Below are 15,778 nucleotides of genomic sequence, written 5' to 3'. Positions count from 1 at the left end.
TTAAAACGGCTTTTGTGCAGCTAGAACGTCGTGGGAACAAACTGCCGTGAACTTATGAGCGTCTTGCGCTTCGCTGCCACCATACACAGATGGGGTGGGGAGATACACACGTTACGTTCGACGCCAACTTGACAAAGCACACACGTCTAACAAGTAAGGAGAAAGGTAGGCGTTGGAAACCGAGATGGTAGGGAGAGGGTATGTCCCGGCTTTTCGTTTCGTAAAAACGACGGCATCGCTGTTTCCCACAGACGCACAGAGAAAAGAAATTATGTATAGGCCGCGCAGTAGCCGAGCGCTAAACGTCTCGCTGTAGATAAGTGGCGAGGAAAAGAAAAAGGAAAGCTGGTTGACTAAGGCCCGCCGAAACTATGCATAAGTTAGCGTCGATGAGAACATCTGCTGAACGCGCCGATATATAGATAAACAAAGCAGACAGGCGAAGAAAACAGAAAAACACCGTGTTTTGAGATGTAAACATATATGGAAGGGTGGAAGGAGGAACAGCCTTGCGGCAAAACAAAAGGAAAGGCAAAGAAGATGGAGTTATGCTGGGGCGCCAACAACCTCTGCTTTCCGCTCGAGCAGCAACCCGCAACGATGGGAGTCGTTAATTAAGGCGTATGCATTTCGCCGAGCTGCTGCGGCGGCGTTCGAGTTCCCATGATCGAGAGCACGTTCTCGCGGCCGTGTGCGACACGGAACGCGTCAAATGAATATGCAAATGACTTAACTCGACGCCGACACCGCGGCGCTAAACAAGAGTCGCCCGCATCGCGCATGCTTTTATTGTACTTAATGCCGACGCACACGAGCATGTGCGTTCCATGTCCCCCTGCACATGGCCCTGCGTGATTGCGAATGATTTTGGTCGAAGACAATGCAGCGCCCGGGTCTCTCAAACTTTTTCTTTCCTTAAAAACAAAAAAAAAAAACAAAAAGGACACACAATGAAATGTTTCGTGTGTCTTCATGGTGAAAGAAAAGCCTATATATCAAAAGTGTCGGCATCACAGTGCTTCGTTTTGAATGGTCGGGTGGAGAACTAAAGCATATTTTCTTCTTCTTCCTCTCCTAAATTCACAACTTCGACGTGCTCTAGTTGTCCCTCGGCAAAAATGAAAATCACCCTTTGGCCAGAAGACTTCTAAATAGTGTAATATATCAGCGGTTGCCTTCATAATGAAAGCTAACCTCGAAATTCTCTATCTTTTGAGCTATTTTTACCCCTGTATATAGCTAAGATATATGACTGAAGATCTTTCATAAGCCAACTTTCAGCTTTTATGACCAGACGTATAAGGTGGGGACCAGGTTAAGTCGTCAATGTCCTTAGCTTTCCTACAATCCACTTTCGGTACCTCTTAGCTGCATATATATTTATTCGTTGGCAAAGTTTAATTGAAATACACCTTGTATCCTCCTCTTTCGTTACTTACAAGAACACTGGCATGACGTCATTAAGTACGAAGAAATGGTTATTCTGCGAGGCAGCTGGACTCAATGGGACTTGAAGGGACGAAAGAAAAAAACTCGCAAATAGCGGCCCACCTGTTTTCTTCTTCTTACTTTTGTTGAAGCTTGAAATGACAGGCTAAGCACTGTTTTCTTGCTTGACGGATGCTAACTACCCCAGCAGACACTCAAGAAAGAAGGAAGTGGGTATGCACAGGACAAGACGCTGGCCAATCTGTTGACTAGAGACAGTTATTCGTCACGGGTGTGTCGTTCGATTTTTTCTTTCGTCTCTCTCCTCTACTTGCCCTGGTATAGTACCTACATCCGTTACTTTGCGTGTTTCGTCCCCTATCTTGTTTTACCATGTCTGATTGCTCTGTTACTAGGCGCCAAGCGTTAACCAAACAGCCAGCAAAATATTCCTGTCTTGCACTCGGCGCTTGGGAGTGCAAGTTACGCTGTCTCCAAGAGACTACAAGAAACGATTGGCCTCAGCACTTCCCCTCTCTTCAACCCTTCCACGGAACGGCTCCGATGAAACCTAACACATCTCCTCTTTTCATCTCACGTGTCGCGATCGCACAAAGCACGGCGACACAGGCAGTTTTTGTCGCGGCATCGATAGAGCTTCAAGTACACGCCACACGCACACACAGAGCACAAAAGACAGCCTTAGACACGGTCAAGCCCCGCTCTGCGCCGTTTAATCACTGGCGACTGCGAACGTTCCCTGTCGGGCGCTCGCCGGAAAACACGCGTCGGCTTGTTTGTACAAAACTACGACGCGGCGCGCGGGACATTGGGCAGGGCAAGGGGCACTGAGGAGAGTCATGAAACAAAGCCTTAATTCGAACTTCTCTATGCATGCCAGAGCACGGCGAGGTGACGCAGGCCTGCTTGGAGCCGAGTGCGAAAGCATGTATGTACGGCTCTGCTATATACGTGTTCGACAAACCAAACCACGCTTCGCGGAATGAATGTTCGCGTGCGGGTGTTTACCGCTGCGCGCCCGTCTCTGAGTTGAGTATAGATTCGGAACACTGGAGGGCGCGAGCGCGGCCTGGAATAATTCGTTTAGCAACAAAACGAGGTCGCCTGAACCAATCGTGAGGCCAGCGCGGCAGCGAGGCCTAATTGGCAGGCCCCGTTCCGCTCAGCCACCGTTGCCTGTTGTAACGCCCGGAGGCGGCATGCGTGAAACGCGGTAGTCTCCCCCGGAGGCAGAAGAGTGTAAGCGCACTCAAGCAAGGAAAGGAGTGGATGTACTTGGAAGGGGCTGGTGGGAGATATAAAGATATAACAGACGCAGAGGCGCTGTCAGTGGTTGGAAAATTTGTATGCACGCTGCTCAATGTTATTGCTTAATTATTCATTTTGGCATGTATTGTAGACAGTCCAGCATAAAGACTTGCATCGGCATGGTTTGAGCTTGCGTCTTTTTTAACTATTACACACTTGAGCTTACTGAGCGCCGATTAGGCCTACTATTGCGTACTCGGGCACTTTAAGGCCAATTGGCAATATCAATGATGTTGAGGTCCTACTCTGATCACAATTACTCTCTAAAGCTTCAAATCACCTGACAGGCTCTGCCTTCAAATTAGCTATCCAGTTAGTATTTCTCCTTTATATCTTCACAGATGCAGCTCTCAAGCGCGCACTGCTTGGAGTCACTGTTTGTCGGCCTGCCGGTATTATGAACGCCGGCTTCTGCACAGCATGACCTTCTGCTCGGTATAATTAGCAGTAGGTTAGCCTGTGAGAGACTAACGGCTTTTCTTGAGACACCTCAGAATGGTACTAAATGCAAAGCCAGTTTCGGGTTACAGCATATCTCGGCCGTATAGGTGGCTGAGACCTTCAACTTTTGGGTACATGTCGCTTCAGGTCAATTGCCTCACAGAGCAGCTCTTACTTCTGTTTGTGCCATGAAAACAAATCTATGAAGCTGTCAACAGACCTCTCCCGTGCTGCAAACAGTCCTTCTGTTAATGAATCAGTGAGTTAATCATTCAAAGAATAGGACCTCACCTCAGTGTCATATCAAAATGTTACAAGAACCATCAGCAAATAGGCAAAAAACACAGCTCGCTGGTGTACAGTTTGCCAGTGACGTAGGCAGCAGTAGAGGCGCTGCACTGCGGAGAAGGGGAAGAATAAGTAATACGTGGATGCCGGGCTAGGCTTGCAGCTCATCAATCGGCTCCATTCCGGATTTTGTACAGATAATATGGCGGTAACGAAAGAAAACCTTCGCGGAGCGTGGAACACACCAGAGAAATGGGAAGTCGGGTTACAGATGTTCAATATTCGAATTCGGGTAACTCATCGCAAGAAAGCTCGAAGATCGGCTTAATGTAAGACATCACCTGTCGTTCGTTTCTAGCGCATGCAAAGGGAGGCAAACAGGAATGTTAAAAGGACATTATGAAGCATAAAGGGCGGAAGCATGAGTGGCTTATTAAGCGGAGAGCGCATACTTACCTCACAACCTTGTAGTAAGGCCACTTCTATACAGAGGGGAAATCAGACTCATTTCACAATATGCAATTCAAATCATTAAAACCAAACCTGCATTGGAATCCCTTAATATATTGTCACTTACAATGAACAAGCGCCGCTTCCTGGCTATAAGGCATTGAGGGAAAATTGTTCGTTATTACCTTGATCATGACGTTGACGTCCCGGTTCCCCGACCCAATAGGGCCAAATCTAACGTCATTCGAGTATTTCGCTCCAAATCTAACATCATTTGAGTAGCTCGCAGCATACACACAACGGGCAGCTGAACATCAAAACTGGCAATTAAAATTTACTGCAGTCGCACGATTCGCTCAACACCGAACAAAAGCATATCTTCGACAAAGTGAAGGTCAAAAGTACGCCAGAAAACCAAATATGACAATGTAAATTCACATTTAGCAGGCGTTTGTTACCAACTAAATAACTTGCCAAGAAAGGACAATTTACAGGCAAAATAATCACACGTGAGAAATCAATACGTGTCCAAAAGCAAACGATGAAACCAAAAAACGCTGGGTCGAAAGGTATCGCCGAATATCAGAAAATATTTCAATCAATCGTCATTTGTCAATAGTGCAATCTATAGCCAGTAGGGAAGACATTATTAAGGGAAGAGTGGAACTGGCTAACAGCAAACAGCAAAAAACTTGAGCAGAAAACCGAAACCCCTGATTGTGGCAGCAGCCTCTGAGAGATAGGTTAAAAATTGAAAACAAGCAACTTGTGCGAGGCACGGTTGAAGACAAATCGCTAAAAAGCTGTATCAGACTATTTATGAAGGAAACAAAGACAAAGGTAGGAGATCGTATCAAAAATGGTGGAAATAAACCTTTCAAAGAACAAGTACACCGCCGACACATGTTCACACATTAGAAATCTGTATTAAGGAGCCCAACAAAAGCTGCACTAAAGCCCTTTCCCAACTGTGGCGATAAAAATGGTTTAAACGTTTCTCCCTCAATTATTTTTGGATGCCCGCAGAATACTTGATATTTTTTTATGAGCGGTGAATAGGTATTGCGTTCGTGTTTTTTTACGTTCTTCAGCCATGTGCGAGCTTACCAAAGTTTGACAAAAAACAGCGCAACAGCGGAGCAGCGGAGAAAAGAGAGAAGACGGGACAAGCACTGGACTAAGTAACTTAAGATTTTACTGGAAACACAGATATATACTCCATTTACAACCAAGACTATGCATGAGCAGTACTAACAGCTCCGATAACTGATAACTTGACTCAACGATCGAGATTCCGCAGTTCACAGTCATATGAACGAGAACAGATGGGGTGTTAACGCATGTATCGCGTTTTGTTTGGTTTTTTAATATGAAATGCTTCGCTGATTTTCCTGATTAGTTTATCGCGGTGCTTGTACAAGATCTTAGAACCATGCAGGCCGCTCTTTAAAGATACTGGGTCAGAATTAGGATTGCGGCGACATTCCCTGTAGTGAAAGGCCAAGTTCGAAGAAGGGGCCCCATCCAAAGATCTTCAGTTGCAAGTCATCACTGGTCCTGTCTTCTCTCTCGTCTCCGTTGTTGAGCTCTCTTTTGTCTAACTATGTGCCAACTTGCTGAACTCGCCGTTTTAACAAATTGTGTCATGTTCCGCGTTAAGCTCGCCACAAATCACACAGAATACATGATCGAACTTATCTTGACCTTTTGCTGCAGGGGTGTTCACATTAAACAAATGAGATGGTGCTGGATGCAGAGAAACCAAAAAACACAACTTCAACTAAGGGAACAAATCTGCTGCCTCTTGGAAGAGCATAAGCGTTCATGTATTGAACTGTTATTGGATAACGCTATTAATCTCTAGCATTACTAAAAACTAAGAGATTACTCAAAACTTTTTTTCATCATCAAAGTTGAGGGAAGTGTATAAGTGCAGTTTCGGTCTCGCTCTTTGATAACTATGCTCGATTTCTAGACGGCCACGTGTCGATTGTACTTTTTCGAAGGTGTATTTTCGCCATTTCACCGCTATCTCTTACCTATGACTTGACTCGCTTATTTTTGACAGCAATGAAAGGTTCTTCTTTGCTGTCGAGATTTATATATATATATATATATATATATATATATATATATATATATATATATATACTTTTAAATTTAAAAAATTGTTTTTTTAGCCATTTAAAATTTTAAACTTCTATATAGAGCTAGCAAGTAGAACAATTCATCTTATAGATGGGCAGCCTGCCGAGAGTCAGATCCAGGCTAAGCTTTCAAAGTTGAGGCTCCCACTGTTGCTTACGTCGCTTAGGTGTTTTTGCGGCTGACGGTTGCAGGCAGGCCTTTGCATCCACGCCTCATATGGAGTACGGTGTTCACTACTTTGCAAAATTCACATTCATACCTGTGGGTGGAGGGCGAGATTTTATCCATCAAAGTGCCATGAACGTGGCTTTCGGATTGGCTTTCGGATTGGCTTTTTTCTGAGGGTGACTGCTTTTTCTCTTATTAGCTAAGGATGTCGTGGTGAATGTTTTTTCGTGCAATCATTCTTCTATACAGGTCCTTTGCTGCTTGTTAAAGGCCAATTTAGCGGATGTTTTATTGTTTTCGCTCTTTCGGGCTGTGACATGTGTTTTAAAGAGCTCATCGTCGATTGAAAAATGGTTTGTTAGTCGCTGGTACCTAATGGTTTAATGTGATTCTTCCTAATTGATTCGGTTCGTGCTGTAGATTGGTTTCATAAGGTTGTGGTAAACTGTCTTTCCTTGGGTGAGTAAATGTCAGCGCTCATTCTGTCTGTAAATGTGTTCTCCATTATTCTCGTTTTTTTTCGCAGATTTTGTCGCTGCAAATTAAACAACGTCCAGAAACCGATTTTATAGCGCATAACGGGCAATAAAATCGGTTTTTGGGCAATATGCAAAACGGCGAGGTGGTCAAAGTTATTCTGTAGTCCTACATTATGGCACCTCTTCCTCTCTTTCTCTTTTAACACCCGCCTTCCTCCCTTCCCTTACGGCGCGTTTGAGGTGTCCACAGAAAACAAGTGAGACATTTACCGCGCCTTTCCCTTCCTATAAATCAATCAATCAATCATGAATTAACCGTTATGCATGAAACAACTAGCCCAACAACTAGAACAACTACAAACAACTTGCAAACCAACATCCTACACTGTTTTGATGACCAGAAACAGCGCGCTGCGCCATCTGTCCGGAGTCTACGGCAGACGCTGATCGCATTCTGTATACACTTTCAACTCTGCCGATGCATTTCCCTACTATGCGCATGTTCCCTTTCAGTCTCGGCTGCCTGCATGCCTTCCTCTGTCTGTAATGAGGAACTACGTGTCTTTGTTTTCCGATTTCAGCTGCGCTGGTGAAGAGGTACATTGTTCTCAGCGCGTTCGAAATGCACACGTGAGGAGATTCCAAATAGCGGATACAAAGCTCTGGTTCCATGTCTTCGAAGAGCCGCAGGTCGGGCCTGCTCTTATCTTATTCCCATTTATTTATTTACATATTTGCATGGACCATTTCCCGCACTCAGTCCCCTCGCAGCGTCCATTTTCTCTCTTTCAATCTACGTGGACCACATCTATCTCAGCGCCGCAACATGAGGGCAAAAACACGGGTGAAGTAAGGAGAAAGATTCAGGAAAGGCGGAAACGCGGCAAGCTTCTGCGCGGAATCCGTGATTCAATCAGCCGCCTTCGAGGCGGCTCTTCCGTTCCGACGGGTCCGTTCTTTTCGGCCGATGCGCTGAGGTCCGCACTTCCGACTATGGTAACCTCGTTCCCACCGCCGCGGACAACAGTGAAACGCTCTCGCGCGTGTTGTATGCACGCAATCGTACCCATGTCTTCTTGCACGCGCTGTATGGCAAAAAAAAACGCACAAAAAAGGCAGAGGTTCAGCTATCCTTGAACCAAGTTTTACGACCGTCAGCCAATGGCTCTAGCCGCAGTCGCTGCTGCCGCTTCGATCTTGGCTCTCTTCCGCGTTTGGTAAACTTCTCGGCCTTTCGTGGTTCGAGGTCTCGGTAGCCTGTATGGCACAGCTGCGGTCACTGTCTTTAGCGAGGCTGGCTTCCTCTACGCCATCGCCGCCTCTCTGGTCATGCCGCCAAATGGATCCTCCTAACAATACGCTCGCGGGCCTCGCCCGCATTCGCCCAATGGCATATGTGTATAGTGTATTTACGTAGGTTAAATGAAATGCAGGGCGGATGAAACTTCATAAAGACGATGAGGCGTTCACTGCACAGACCGATATTTCATGTAGAATGAAAACGGGGATGTCTGCTGCACAGCGCGAGAGTTTAAGGTGAAATTTTTGGAGTCAGATGACCTTGAGGTTTGACATGGGAGCAATAGAGCTTACGTTCTAACCCTTCGACTTACCGTTACCATGCGAAGCTGCAAAAACCACACTTGCTGACTCAACGAATTTTTAACTGTCGATGTTATGAACCCGCTATACAATAGTGGTGTAGGGGACACCGTCCACTTAGGCCTCAGTCTACTCTGTTTTTTGTCGAAGTTATCAAATATAATGAAGGCCTTTATACACAGTTGTGCCCTTCATTTTCTGGGAGCATCCAACACCTAGTCATAATTTCTTCCTTTTTTTATCTTTATTACAGACACTGACAAACAAAACATTTTTTTTTTTTCAACACATTAAGGCTAGCAGTACATCTTTCGCAATTTTTCTGGGGTCCGGTTTTGATATATATACCAACATTTTTTCTGAATTCATAGCATCGCGTGCATTATTTAAATAAGGAACCGGACTCGCCTTGCCCTTCTTTAGACGAATCCCGATGTATCGGTTCTACGATTTTGCAACAATAACATGTTACACAAACTTTTACATTTATGTAAACTATTATCGTCGTCATCGTTTCGCTGTAAACTCGACCATTTGCCTCTCTTCGCGTCTGCAGAAGCTATAAATAGGTATATACGAATAAAATTTATGAAGATAAATTTAATTCAGCGCTGAAATAGAGTGGCGCATTATAATTCGCCGTGGGAGTTAACAAAGCTATGGTCACAATGAATCCCAGCTCCCTAATTGTTTTATTATGCGAGGTTCAACTCTACAATTCCTGTACTCGGCCTTTCGGCGAATTTACTGCATAGAAGAAGTGCTACTCATTGTGAAATCATAATGCTCCTCCCAACTTGGTTCATGGACGACGTGCAAGCCATCATCCATCTGGCCCTGGAAACGACTGAATCCCAAAGTATTCCAGCCTGCTGAAAGGAGAGGAAGATGAAGGCAGTCAAGACTAAAATCTTCATCGCCATCTGATTATTTGACGAATGCAAATATAGTTATTGAATCCATCTAGGCGTTCAATCCCTTAATAGAGGTTGCGTAATCCCCCTATGATGAAGGCTTTGCTTTAGTACATTCTGAAATATATTCACCATGCGTAGCTCGTGCTAAGCACGTATATCCCACTAACGTAATGACATTGCCGACGGGAAAATTACTGACGCAGCAAAAGCAAATCGGAGATCAATAACTTCTCTGTCAGTTACAGACACCAATACCAAATCTCGGCATCACGCTTCGCTGCCTGTTCAGAACCAATAACTTCTAGGCGCGCAGTAGAAAAAATCTTCAAGGCGAAAGTCGGAGAAAATAAAATACAAAACGCTGCATGAGGAACATAAATCTTTCATTTCACTTTTTTTTTTTCTTGTTTGTCATTTTTGACGTGGCTGTGACGGGCGGCTCGCGCAATAGGAAGGAACCACAGACAAGATTGCTGAGCGGGTGAACGTGAGCGCTTGAGTTCGAAGGGGCACGGTACGCGCACACTAAGCGCACCATTCGACCACGCGGGGGCCAATGCTGCCTAAAAATCGAGAATGCGAAACTAGCGGGGAGAAAAGGCCAAGTCGGGCCGGGCGTCATCAATCACGACTAGAACGACGAGGACGACGAAGCATAGTCCCGCGCTTCTCGGCCCGGATGAGCTTGGTGCGGGAGTGTTTCGGGGACCAGTTGACGGCGGCAGGCGCGCGAGGCGGGCGCTTCGCGGCCACCCACTTTCCGGGTCAGCGGGGCCAGCGGACAAGCGTGAAGGCAAAGCGGTCGCGCGTTCCGGTATTGCGAACGAAGCGCAGTCATTCAACGCGCCGTACGCCTAGCGGCACACTGAGCCGGTGCTCTGGGCTGGTAAGAGTGCCTCCGCCTGTGTGTCAGGCTTCGCGCGCACTGGTACGCGTAACTGCGACAGTGCAGCGATTATGGGCTTCATGGAGGATACACGAGTAGAATAACTGTCAAACGCGACAATTGATTTTTCAAGAAACTGGTGCTAACTCACCCGGTACAAGTAATGGGAAATATTTTTTGTTTATAGTCCTTCTCCAGAGTAAGAGTGGATGTCTTTACGAACAAAAAAAAAAGTGGGCATTATACACGGGTAGAGTAACTGTCAAAAGCGACAATTGACTTTTCAAGAAACTGTCGGTAACTCACCCGGTACAAGTAATGGGAAATATTTTCTGTTTATAGTCCTTCTCCAGAGTAAGAGTGGATGTTTTTACTAAAAAAAAAAAAAAAAAAAAAAAAAGTGGGCATTTTTGCGGAAACCTAGGGCTGAGAAAATATAAACGCACGTGTCCACTTCTACTTCCTGCTTCACTTTTACTCTTACCGGTCTTCGCCATTGGATCAATAGCAGACAGGTGCGTGCAATCGCCTCCATTTTTTGAGCCTGAGGGCAAGGTAATACTGGAATTCAAATGCAATCCGCTGTAGGATACGAGAGACTAATGGGCTTTGAGAGACGGCGTAGTAAAGAGCTGTAAATTCATTTTGACAACATGGCGTTTTTTGGCCTGCACTGCCATCGCAAAAATAATGCATTTAGCGTTTTTGATTTTATCCACAACGAATTGCGCCGGACCCCGCTGGCATCCAGAGGAAACGTACGGTTGCAGTGCCTTTGGCCGATAGGTCAGTACAAGTAGTGATATTGCCTCCATGATCGGAAGGTGAGGCGAATTGGCTATTAATATTACTGCATTAGCATCACCAGAGTCAAGCAGCTCCAGGAATAATCTGAATATTAATTAGATACTGAAGCAATAAAGTAACAGTCCGAATTAGAATAAAGATGCATTGATGAAAGGCGCCGTACTATGTCTTCGTTTATACGCAGCTGCGGACCTATATGCCGCCTTGGAGGCTCATTTATCTTCAGTGGGCGTACTAACTAACAAAATTACAAATGTGTAGTTTACACTGGCAAGCCAGCGCACAAGTTCATTGGGAGAAAGTGGACTGACAAGAAGCGGTGTTCTTCACAAAGATCCAAAGTAGCCATGGAGGCAACTAGACAGAGTTCTCTGACGGCTACACAAGGCTACAAAAAGGGGTTAATCAATTATCTTCGTTGCACCGAGGACTTAATTTGATAAAAAAGAAACGGTTGACAGCTTGTACGTAAGAACACAACACCTGTAGTACCAACGCTAACTATCAACTAGCTGCTCCTTGCAGAGTTCTTGCTCCTTTTTCTGTACGATTGTTTTGTTTTTTTGTTTTTGTTTTTTGTCGAAATATGTAGCTTTCGGAACTCTACCGCTAAGCTGTTGTAAAAAAATAAGTAGGAAAGCTGCTTTCCTCACTTCATAATTTACTCAAGCGATGCAATAACTGGAAACTGGACAATTATTTTTGTTCCAATTTCTTGTGTCTTCTCTTCGATTCTTTTTGGGGACGTTTGACTATTTCTAAAGTATGCGCCCGCCATCTTAATATTGCACTCTTTCACGGGCACTACAGCAGGCGCTTGCAGGGACATACGAGGAGGCTGAAGGACTTTCCACATATAAAAACCCTAGCGTTGAAGCAACGTTTCCGTGAATACTCGCGATATCCCGCTGTGATTTTTCGTCGCTAACTCTCCTTGGAGCTCTATTTTAATGTCTTGGTCGAATGTGGTCTCCGAGGCCTCACACCGACAAGAGAGAGTGTCTCTGATGAGTTTGCAGCGAATATCAGTCACTCAAGATATAAGCAGGCCCTTAACAAATACTCAGCATGGTAGATTTTAAAGTGCTCTGATTTAGCTGAATCTTGTCTGAGTCTTGTTTGAGAAGTATATGCTTTAAACTATGCGCTGGCAAAAAGACCACGAACACACACAAACACGAGAGGAGCTTCACAGGAGGCATGGCATACGAGTGCCTAAGAAAGTGAGAAACATGTCTTATGCTACAAGATAGAGCGACCCCATTTCCGTAAGGTGTACTCCTGTTCCTTGGTCTTGAGCTAAGATACCGATAAAGCTGTCTGCCACAGAAACATATCCAAGCTCAAATCGCTAATTGTTTGCAAAATGTCCATCTCAGACTTCCGCGTCTACACTCAAGAACCCCCCACCCCTCTCAGGAAGTGAGCTCGCATAATAGTCGTGCCACGCGTATCCACCCGTAACACAAGCGTAAAAACAAGTGAAAACAAGAAAAAGCCGGACTCAAAGCGCACGAGGAAAAAATACAACCCTTTTCCGAGAGGCTACACGGCTCTCGCACCGTCGCGGGCGCCTCGCGCGGATCCGTCTTCATCTGCGCGCCACGCTGTATATTCCGCGCTGACCCAGTCTCGTGAAGGAGCGGGGCCTCTCCTCCTCCGGATCCTCCCACTGCCCCTCTCCATAACTACTCGCTACGTGAATCCGTCGGTGCGGTTCGTTTGACTGGCCGCGCGGCGGTTTTGCTTGTCTCGTTACTCACGCACTACACAGTAAGGCCACTCGGCCCAGCCGAGCTGCGCCCAGGGTGAAGGGTCGCCCCTGAGAGAAGAGCAAACGAAGCTGGCTACACGCAGCTGGTGCGTTGATGCTGGAGCTGCACTTTCGTTTGCTCTTCGTCCGTCGGCTGCCTTCCTTCCGCGTGGTCCCCCGATCCGGGAAGAGAAAGAGAATTACGCACGAACGCTTACGTGCAGTCCCGGAGTTGTTTCGGTGCGCAAGGGAGACGGTGCAAGGACCATCCTGTACAGGGCGGGGTTAAACTTGGCGTTTTCGCTAAACTAGTAGTGACGCAGGTAAGATATAAATCAGCGCACATTCAGGCTTTGAATAAAGGAAATGTCTCGTTCTTGAAAATTTTAGTATTTTGTATGTTTTTTTTTTTTTTGTTTAAGTCATATTTTGTCTTGCCGTTGTTTATGGCGCATATAATCATTATTTTGCTCTACCTGCAGAAATATTCGCTCACATACGTTCCTATATTGGATATTCCGCCGAATACATACTGTCTCTAGCTACTAAAAAAAAAAAGCAGAACAAAAGAAACGATATAAGCTATCGGGGACATCATGTTGATCGCACATCCCCGCCGGCAAGCAATAATAATCCAGTGCGAAAGTGGAGGAAAGCTAACGTATATAGGCGAGAACTGTTGTTCCGTCGGAACTCCTTTTATTGCTGCATTCCTGATGTTCGATTTCGCCAATATAAAACGGGTGCAGAACACAATGGAAACGAACAGAGCAACAAGAACGTATGTTTGTTTGCACATGTATAAATATAAACAAATAATGAATATAGTCTTCGGCGCCGTTTTTATCCCCGTTACATCTCCCGTATATGCTATTTTTCATTTGCTTCAACACCTTTGCCGTTGCCCGAGTCTTCACAGGCGAGCCCTTGATTCTCCTGCTGCAGGATATTGAGGACAATATCGTAAGGCATTGCTAATGTCAGGTGTCGACACTGCCTACCAGCTACTCCTGCAGCCATTGGCGTCTAACGAATTAAAAGTGCATGGTTATAGTTAGGTGCTCAGTAAAGTAGAAAGCTGGCCCAGTTGGTAATGACCTCTGTCAAACGGCGCACATTGAAGACATAGAGAACAACAACACAGACAGGATCGCGCTAACAACTGCTGCGTTGTACTAACCACGCATCGGGTGTTAATGCGCACCTGTCCGTGTTGTTCTCCTCTGTGTCTTCGTGTCTATGTACGCCGTTTAACACGGATACTTGGGTGCACCTGGTATCATGCATATATATACTTTATTCTTCGCTCGACAGTAAGGCATGTTTAGATATGTATTTAGATAAATAGGACTGTTGATTTACTTCGCCTGGTTCTCTCAGTTTAATTTTGAAGACAAACTTTGTGATGATCGCGACAATTTTGCAATTATCATTTCTTTTCTAAATAATTTGCGTTTTATTTTCATTAGGCGACATCGGTTCTTACACTACATAAAGCAACAGACTTTGCTTGTAAGCTATAAGTCCTTACTTCACATGCGATCTCTTACATGCAGTAAATGAACACAAGTAAAGTGAACAGGGAAGCCAGTTGTCACCAAGCTCAACCACTATGACCACGTTAAGCCAGCCATGAGGGCAGAATTGGCCGTCCCCCTCCGTCTATATTAGGCGCGCAGTTTTCTTTACTTTTTTTTTTTTTCACTTAAGCGGTAGATGACTGCCCACCCTTAAACGTAAACGCGAGACGCTTGCGATAGCGTTGCTATTAACTAGTGCAGCTTACATGCGTCAACATAGGGCACGCAGTATATGACCCGCACCGCTAGCAATGCATGTAAATGGCACCGGAAAAACGAAGGCTGCGCGAGAGGAGACCATAAAGTAACAAAGAGGGACGGGAAAGAGGGTTACACTGACCTCAGGCCAGCTGACCGAAATGGGCCAGCGAGTGCCCCACAGCTTCGGGGGGCCGGTCTGCACCGTACCTGTGGCGCACACGGCAATTGTCGGCCGCAGCCGGTTCTTCGGAAGCGCCAAGGGAAAATCCTCATCAGCGGAAGAAGAGCGCCGATACAACAATCATACCATGTTTTCCACTGCTATAGATTAGATATTTTTTGCGCTGGCCGGGAAGCGCGGTATGAGGTACATTCACAATGTGATCCGCGCGATGTCTGAACACAGGATACACGGGCGGCAGTATCGCTTCGGCGAGGTCGTTTAATTTAGACACGCCTCCAAGATCGCCTAGTATCAGCCAGGGCACTCCTGATGGCAGTCATACATCAATCCCGAGCACGTCAAATTTGGGCGAGGACAAAACATACTGGATGAAAATAGGCATATAGATAAAATGAATCACGGCGCTCTTCCGCAAACTCACCTTCAACACCGGAGCCGGCGGCGTATCCGAAGATGCACGCGGCCTGAATGGCCAGCAGAACAAGCGCGCTCGCACTGCAGCGAGTAAACTCCGTCATCGTTTCAGGTGACGGGGAGACGACACGTTGGCGGCGACGGCAGCGTCAAATTCCGGGAGACAACACTGTGACGCCAGTCGAGTGAGAGCCGAAGCTCATCGCACACAAACTGAGTCACGCGGTCAAACACACTTTGGCCCCTGACACGGCCACCCAACGAAGATCGCACTCAGAACGCTGACGTCTTCGCCGCCGAGCGGCCGCAAGGGAGCACACCTCGTCCGGAGAAGTCGCACGCCGTGCAGCAGTGTAGTGGACGGGCAAGGAGAGGCGCGACACGCCAGCTGGCCGTCCGGCGAGTCAACTGGCCGCCCTCGGAAGACGCAGCTCCACGCCGCGCGGACGGAGCAGTCGGAGGAGCATGACGACCACGCGAGAACGGAGCGGGGCTGGATCGAGGGAGAGAGAAGGGAAACGTGGTTGGGAGAGAGCGTTGGAGGGGAGGGGAAGGTTAGGGCGGCAGCGGACCGGTCGAAACTCAAGGGCGCCTGCGTGAAACGGCCGCCACTCGTCGCGTGCTCGGTGGCGCCATCATTTGAATGGCGGCTGCACTGTGGCGTCAAGCTAGCTTCACTAACAGGATTAGGCAGCATGGTCAC

At 46.5% G+C, this 15,778-nt stretch overlaps 1 protein-coding gene across 2 annotated transcripts in view; it reads right to left on the bottom strand.

Annotated features, from left to right (window-relative positions):
* The window catches only part of qsm (Zona pelucida superfamily protein qsm), a 304,012-nt gene extending 288,498 nt beyond the window's left edge, over nucleotides 1–15,514 (bottom strand). The window contains exon 1 of one of the 2 annotated variants that reach the window (XM_084606244.1): nucleotides 15,083–15,514. In XM_084606244.1, coding sequence (XP_084462370.1) covers nucleotides 15,083–15,179 — 97 coding nt within the window. In that variant the 5' untranslated portion in view covers nucleotides 15,180–15,514. The remainder of the gene's footprint in view (nucleotides 1–15,082) is intronic. The other variant, XM_084606240.1, reaches the window with a different exon arrangement.
* Nucleotides 15,515–15,778: the final 264 nt, after the last annotated feature.

The sequence above is a fragment of the Amblyomma maculatum genome, chromosome 6 (assembly GCF_055883805.1).
Source record: "Amblyomma maculatum isolate TAMU_Amacu chromosome 6, ASM5588380v1, whole genome shotgun sequence".
Taxonomy (NCBI): Eukaryota; Metazoa; Arthropoda; class Arachnida; order Ixodida; family Ixodidae; genus Amblyomma; species Amblyomma maculatum.
The sequence above is the reverse complement of the archived record's forward strand: the minus strand, read 5'-3'. Positions and strand labels throughout refer to the sequence as shown.